The 7803-nt window shown below is 41.6% G+C and overlaps 1 protein-coding gene across 8 annotated transcripts in view; it reads right to left on the bottom strand.

The window, feature by feature from the left end:
• Positions 1–7803, bottom strand: part of LOC126509708 (guanylate-binding protein 6-like) — an 80219-nt gene that overhangs the window by 33846 nt on the left and 38570 nt on the right. Inside the window, exons 6-11 of one of the 8 annotated variants that reach the window (XM_050155776.1) lie at positions 6837–7082; positions 5841–6121; positions 4961–5167; positions 3942–4044; positions 3396–3589; positions 1155–2176 (exon numbers count right to left, since the gene is read on the bottom strand). The exons of 2 other annotated variants lie outside the window; for them this stretch is intronic. In XM_050155776.1, the coding sequence (XP_050011733.1) occupies positions 1967–2176; positions 3396–3589; positions 3942–4044; positions 4961–5167; positions 5841–6121; positions 6837–7082 (1241 nt within the window). In that variant the 3' untranslated portion in view covers positions 1155–1966. Of the gene's footprint in view, positions 1–1154; positions 2177–3395; positions 3590–3941; positions 4045–4960; positions 5168–5840; positions 6122–6836; positions 7083–7803 lie in introns of those variants that run through there. 5 more of the 8 variants (XM_050155779.1, XM_050155775.1, XM_050155774.1 and 2 more) reach the window with 5 other exon arrangements.

Genomic DNA, 7803 nt, shown 5'->3' with positions numbered 1-7803 from the left:
CTGACCAGCAGGAAAGAACAGCCACCAGATGAGGATTCTTCCCAAATCACGCTTTATTGGAGCCTCTTGGTTGAAGGGAGAGCAGGAGGTGAGGGGCCCCGAGCTCTGAGCTGCAACTGCCTATATAGGGACTAGGGGTACCTGCAGGCCTCCTATTGGTCAAAGTGTCTCAGCAGCCATTCCAAGCTCCCTGATGGGTCCGGCACACTGAGGACACTGAGCATGCCCGAGATGGTGGTACTGGCTATGACCTTATATGGAATTGTTTATCCCAAGCCTGCAGGGGCCCGGAGCCATCTTGTAATGGCAGCCGCACGTAATGGCTCCCTACAATAATCTAAATATATTGTATTCATATATACAATAGTTTGGGTCCTTGAGTATCTTCACTCTTATGGCCCATTGTCAATTTTTAAAAATTGTTTAAACTATGTGATGTGGGAGTCATGGACATGTGATGGGATTACTGGTGACCTTTGGGGCCATAAAAGGAAGTCAGATCCCCTGGAGCTGTAGTCACAGGGATTCATGAGCCACCCCAGGTGGATGCTGTGAACTGAGCTTCTCTGTAAGAACAATGTGTACTATTCTTGATCACTGAGGCATCTCTGAGCTGTGCACCTTTTATATTTTACACTGTGATGACTCTTCAAGTGCAATTCTTCTCTTACTGTGCAAATAAATATAATAGAAAAATGGCATTCATAAATTGTAATGATTGTCTATGGAAATAATATGTTTATATATTGTGTTACATAAGATGTATTATTTAAATTAATATTTAAAAATCAAAAAGGAAAAAATACGCATTAAGATGCAAATATTATGCTTCCTGGCACTCAGGTTCTCATCTTAGTTGCATTCAAAAAGCTTCTCCTATTTCAGGAAACTGAAATTTCACCATGTAATAGTGAATTTTAACTTATAATCACTATTCCAAAATGTGAATATGTCATGTTTTCCCAGTAGTCTTCAAGAAACATATGAGACTGAGTAGTAAGAAAATGCATGTTTCCCTTTGACTTTTGATTCCAACTTGTTCTTTCTAATGGAAGCCAACACATCTCAGGTTACATTAATTTTCTTGAAGACAGTTGATCTGTGCTCATTTACATGTGCATAGAATAGTACCATTTTAGAAATGAATCACACTGTTATGTGGAGTTTTCACTTTATTTAATAAGAAATCTTTATGATCAACTTACATTAGTATACAGGAAGCCTGACTGGCACTTGTTTCTTGACTATACAGTAGTAGTCCAGCATCAGGACATGTTACAATTTGTTACCAATCTTTCTCAATGATGCTTGAGTGGTTTCCAGATATATCACCAATGATATCAATACTTTTCTTCTTATTGTGACAAAATGGTTCAACAAAAGCAACTTAAGAAAGACAGGGTTTGCTCTGGTTCATGGTTCCAGATGGCACACTAGCATAGCAGAGAAGGCATGCAGAAATAAGTGGAGGCTGGCTGATCACATGACATCCAGTCAGAAAGTAACAAATAGTACATGTTACTACCCAACTTGCTTTCACCTATTAACTGAGTCCCCAGGCCACAGGAATGGTGGTGCCCGCACTTGGGATGGGTTTCCTACCATAGTGACCAGAGATGATTCCCTATATGCTAACCTAGTCAAGATGGTCCTCACGGGGTGCAGAAGAGCTTGTGTCCTGGGTGATTCTATATCCAGTCAAGCTGACCAACAGTAAGTGTCATAGTGTACAATGATTAATCATATCACTTTCATAGGAATGGTTTAAACATCCGTGCCCTGAAAGAAAGCATTGTCTGTGCAGACATGTCTGTGTTCTATCTGATGTGGGACAGGCATATATGTTCTCTCATTAGCACTTTTAATGTTGAAATTTCTGAATGAAAATGAAAACATGAAGCTTCATAAAAAAGGCAGAGTATATATTAACAGTCTATCATTTTATCACAATAAGAGTGAATCAATCCTATTTAAATGCTGAAACAATGCTTTTTACAACCATCACAGGCAATAAAATAGGGGCAGCAATCAGTGTAGCAAATTCTGATAGGATACGACCTATAAAGGATCCACTGTTTTTTTTCATGTCATCGACAATAGAATTCAATCGCTGAATTTCTTCTTTCATTTCCTCAGATTGCTTCCTAAATCCTTCTTCAAGCAAAGCCTTTTGATGCTAAAAATGGTGAACATGAGAGAGAAGAAAATATTGTAAAATCCCAACATTGTACAAGTTATAAGTTTCAAACATTTGACAAGTGGTTCTTGGTGTAGCCCTATATTATTTCCCTTTCCATGAAAAAGGTTCTCTGAGTTGGACCTACACACTGTGAGGAAGAATAGTGGAAACTTCACTGGGGTTGTTTCACCATGTCTGTTTGGTTGTGATGCTGGCAGAGGTGTGAACACATTCCCGCACTCATGCCCACGGAAAAGCACTGGTCAGATTGTGTGGAGCTCAATCCACTGAGACAGTGTGGCAATCACATCATACAGACAGTGGCAACCAATCAGTTGTTTTAGAAATCTGTTGCCATTTTGCTTGAAGTTGGGCAATGAGAGAATCACTCTCCTGCCATGTGCTGGTTCAAGCAGCTGTCCACTCTGGAGACAGCTACAGGACCTGCAGAAGCTGCCAATTGTCTGTTCTTTGCAGTCTGGATATTTCTTTCAGTTTTATGTCAACATAGGTCATTCTCAGATTGGGAGTGTTGTAGGAGCCGTGGGCCTCTTCCCACAGCCCAGCTCCCGGCCGCCCGGCTAGCTTTGCCCGAAATAACAACACACATATTGTATTCTTTTAAACGCTGCTTGGCCCATTATATCTAGCTTCTTCTCAGCTAACTCTCACACCTGGACTAGCCCATTTCTAATAATGTGTGTAGCACCCCAAGGTGTGCTTAACGGGAAGATTCTAGCCTATGTCCATCCTGGGGGTCAGAGCTTCATTGCGTCTGCCCAGGAGAGGGGAACATGGCCTCTGAGCTCACTTCCTCTTCCTCCCAGCATTCTGTTCTGTTTACTTCCCCCACCTATGTTTTAACCTATGAGGCCAAGCAGTTAATTTATTACTTAACCAATGACCTTCCTCCATCATGGGAGGGTGGGTGTCAGGTGCCGATAATGTGGGCCTTGTTAACCCGGGCCCATTGCTGTCCTTATTAAGTTGCCTAGATGGGAGTTTGTTTAGTGAATACCAGTGAGGTTGTTTTTAAATATCCTGAATTGGTGTATGAAATTATTGCAGTCATTCAAACCCTAAAGAAGCCACTGAAAACTAGAAGGAAAATCTACTTAACAACAATTTTTTGGAAGTGCTTCCACTCATGAGCAGGCTACATAGTTTCTCCTGTTGCTGAGGGTATGACAACCACCAGAGGGATAAGGAGTCCTACCTGCAGCTGCCTCTCCAGCATTATTTCATGGTCTTTGATGAGCTGTTCACGCTCCTGCATCAGCTTTGTTTTCAGCTGCTCAAGGTTTTCCTTTTGACTTCTTTCTTGAGCCTCTATCAGTTGCCGCTGCTCTTCCTGCTTCTGTCTTAGCAGTTCCTGTTCCTTCTCAGCTGCCTCCTTCTGGGCCCGCTCCTCTGCCCCAGGAAGATTCATGGAGGGAAGAAAGTGATGGGAGATTTAAAATATATTGGGGGAAAATGATGGTTCGGGTAAAATGACTACATTCCAGGACCCAGAGAGCAATTCAGACCTAAAAGAAAACCACAGACTCCACATTGATCCACACCATGGAGAGAGTGTTTCTAAAGGGGATGAGGAGACCCTACCCATCTGGCTGAAACACAGCCTGACTTCCTGTTGCTTGCAGAGTGAGCTTCCACAGAAGGGTAGAGAGCTGCTAATCTGGGAATGGGTTACCCTGGCCTCTATCAGGAAGCCTTGTAGGAACCTAACCCCTGCTAAAAGCCAAGAGACATGCTCCTATACCTGCGATGGTCTTCTCGCCAGCAGTTAGGGCTGTATCTGCCTGCAGGATGGAACTCTCAATGGTGGCTTGTGACTGCAGAAATCTCTGGAAGACTTCACTTGCCTATAAGACCAAGAAGTAGCAAAGACTATGATAGATCCTGGAAGACAACCTGTGTGACCCTAACTGTTAAAATGTTATGGTGAAGCCTGCAGACTGCCCTGCTCTTCACTGGCACTAGATACTTCCGGGTTCATGGCTCCCCATGTCATCCCTGCTAGAGCCACCTGCCACCACCTGTTCCCAGATCATTCCTGTCAACATCATCTGCAGATTTAGGCACTGTAGCCTGTGATGTTTTCAAATACTATATTTCCATGTAAAATTCTGCATAACCATGTGCCCTTCACTTTTTCTGCTCTTGTTGGCTATATTCATGGTCAAGTCCCTCTAACTGCCTGGTCTTCAAGGAAATGTGCAAACTCTCACATTAGTGGGGGGGCATCACCTAAAGCATTTTACATAACTAAAGAAAGTACTGACAACTGAGGAATATATTAGCTGTGTTCTTACATTTAGTAGTAGCTCATAGGTAGAGCATTCTGACAGAGTTGTTATGTGAATATTTCTCAGAATTAACAGTAAATAGCAGCCATTTCAGTCAAGAACAATTCAAGTGATGGGCCTTGAGGGTAAAGCACTTGCTTGCCCTGCAAAGCCATGTTTTGGTCACCAACACCAACATGAAGCTAGACATGCCATGCTACCCTTGTGTTTTGTTATCCCACTTAGGAAGTGCTGTGTGTGTTTTTTTTTATGATACCACCCTTCCTTTGCTATGAGTGTTCATGCCCCCTACACCTCACCTCTTCTCGACACTGCCTACTGCTCACCTCCTCCCCATGCTCCCTACACCTCACCTCCTCCCCATGCTCCCTGCTCTTGACCTTCATCCCTTTCCCATGTTCCATGCTCCTCACCTTTTCTCATGCTCCCTGCTCCTCACCATCATCCCTGCCCCATGCTCCCTGCTTCTCACCTTCACCCCTTTCCGGGGCACCTGCCAATAGTTATCCTCAATCTTCTCCCTCATTTCCATGTAGAGCCTGTGTCCTCCAGGAACAGAAAATGTTGAAATATTTTCCACAAAAGTCTCTGAAAGCCGATTGAGTTCTTCCTGGCAGTATTGATCTGATGCTTCTTCATTCTTCAACATGAACATCTTTTTCTTCTCTTCTATTATTTCCTATAAGGGAAATGTATAGAGATCTGACATGTTGAAGGAATAGAAGAGATAAAGTTCCAAGAAAGTTTGTAGAAGAGTCAGCCTATTTCCCACAAGAAAGTATTGTAGTGTAATAAGACCACAAGAGAATGTAAAATGCTAACACCTGAATTAGGAATCTAAGAAATCTGTAAAAGGCCACACTAAATGTTCTTGAATTTCCTAGTCCTCAGGACCTTCTGTAAAATGATGGCTCTGCATGCTACAACCTCTGGTTCCTATTGGGGTCACATCCTGTAATTCTATCTTCAATGACAGAAAGATATGACGAGGAACAATGGAAGAGCAGTGGCCTGCAGTGGGACTCTTGTGAAACAAAACCGTTTTGTAGGAACAGAAGAATAAAGCAAGCTCAGGGATGAGCTACAGGTGTTCTGGGCAGGATTGCAATCCACAGATATTAACGGCGTGAAGGATTTAGGCAACTATATTCTCATTATTCCAGTTATTAGAGATTTGTGGATAAAAAGCACCTGAAGTTTGAGTAGGGGGCCTGAGTCTTTCACAACTGTGTTCCCTATGACCACACAGAGTGCTCATCTTTGAATGAATCACACACCCGGGGTCATGAAGGCACAGCAGTACCACAGCTCTGAAAGGACAGAGTCATGATTGTTCATGACGCCAACATTACCAGCAGTTTCCTCTGGAATTGCTGGGTTTTGTCCTTGAAGGAGTCCTCCATGAAGACAGCAATGGCTTCCTTCTCACAGGCTGCGTGCACATCCAGCAGCTCCTGGAGCGTGTCTGTGGGGATCCTCAGTTGCTGGCCCATCTGCTCACTGTAGTGCTCAGCTGCCTTCTGCACAGCTGCTGAGTTCTCACGCTGGGCCAAAGTTGTCACTGCATCATCTAGACAAGGCACAGTTCCACTGCTGATGGCATCCACGTAGGTCGTCACCAGAGTCCCCAATCCTTCACAAACCAAGAGTTTTAGGGGATAAGTATGAAGTTATAAGAGAATGCGATCCAGTTTTAAGACTAGATTTCTAATCTTTCACAACTATGCATGTACACTCATAAACACACACAAACAATCTCCTATAACAAGACATCATCTTTTATAGATTGTCCCTTTGTTTTTGTGGTTTTCTAGTTCTAGTCAAAAATTAATGTACATCTTCACCAAATAAATTCAATTATCTTAAAAAATTAATTTTGCATTTAAATCTTTCATTAAAATAGATTGCATAAAGTAATAAGGAAAAATGAATCATTAAATCTTAAAAGAATGACTTTACACAGTTTAAACACTACTATTTATGTTGGAACTATTATTTTAACATTGTCATTTCAAAGAATAATTAGTATACAAATCACTCCCTCAGAATATAAAATTCATCAACTTTAGCAGTTTAAACACTGATTTTATAGTTGATTTAGTACATTTTCGCTTGTGATTTTATTATCAGTTGAGAATTTCATATACGTGTGTTAGAGCAATAGATACCAGTGATGAAGTATGCATTTTTAAAGAAGAATTTGTAATCTACAATCAATTATGAAACATATAGGTTTATCAGAGAAGGGACACAAGCATATTATTATTCTATAGATAAGTTTTAAAAATACACATGCTAATTTCAACATATACTACTCTATGCAGAAGTGTGTTAAAAAAATCACTCACGATTCCCAGTGACCTTAATTCCCTCTCTGAGTGTCTTGATCTTTCCATGGGTGAAGATGTAAGAAACAAAAGCCCTCGTTTGTTCCAGGAACATAGGATCCAGTTGTTCTTCTGAGATAGTATCAAGCTTGCGTAAGAGTACTTTGTCATGTGTTGGTTGGTCAAAGACAAAACACTTCCGTTTAGGGAAGAAACGTCTGATGCACTCCCTGGACAGATTGGATGCTTGGATTCTGGGATTGTCACCTAGTGTTAAGGGAAACGCAAAGCAATGGGAATAGACTTAGAAGAGAGAGCAAATTATGAAGGCCCTTGTCTCTGTGAAGTGTTCTACACTCACAGGTCTCTACCATAAACATTCAACACTTCTTTACAGGTCAAAAGTATACCAAGTTTGTACTTGGCAGACATCTGGTGAAATATTCAGGAGACATTTGACTCCACTGGAGGATCATATGGTTGATATCCACAGACCTAAACATGCCATCAAGCACATTTTAGTTGTGTATCCTGTTGACTGAGCAACAAAACACCAAGTGTGATTTCTGATCCAATCACCCCTTTGTATAGAAGGAGCTATGGGACTCAAAAGAAGAGCCACAAAGGATTTTTTAAAAAAGTAGTAAAAATAGCAGCCTTAGCCATTCTCAGAATGATGCCATGGTTAGCAAAGTAAAACTACCTTGACACTAAAAGACTTCATTTGTTGTCAATGCCAAGTATACACTCCTAGAAAATGTGTGTTCTTCACACCTGGGAAGGAAGACAGGTCCATGAAAATATGTAGGATAATTAAGTCTAAAGATTTTACGTGGAACATCAAGACAGTACTGCTGTACTGATGTGTGTATGCATGTTTGCCTGTGTCTGGGTGTATGTGTGTGAATGAAAGATAAAAAGAAAGGAGCAGAAAGGAAAGGAGCAGAAAGGAAAGGGAAGAAGGGAAGGAAAGAAGAAAGGGGAGGGG

This window comes from Alexandromys fortis, unplaced genomic scaffold (assembly GCF_014885135.2).
Source record: "Alexandromys fortis isolate MF-2015 unplaced genomic scaffold, M_Fortis_MF-2015_v1.1 scaffold_87, whole genome shotgun sequence".
Taxonomy (NCBI): Eukaryota; Metazoa; Chordata; class Mammalia; order Rodentia; family Cricetidae; genus Alexandromys; species Alexandromys fortis.
The sequence above is the reverse complement of the archived record's forward strand: the minus strand, read 5'-3'. Positions and strand labels throughout refer to the sequence as shown.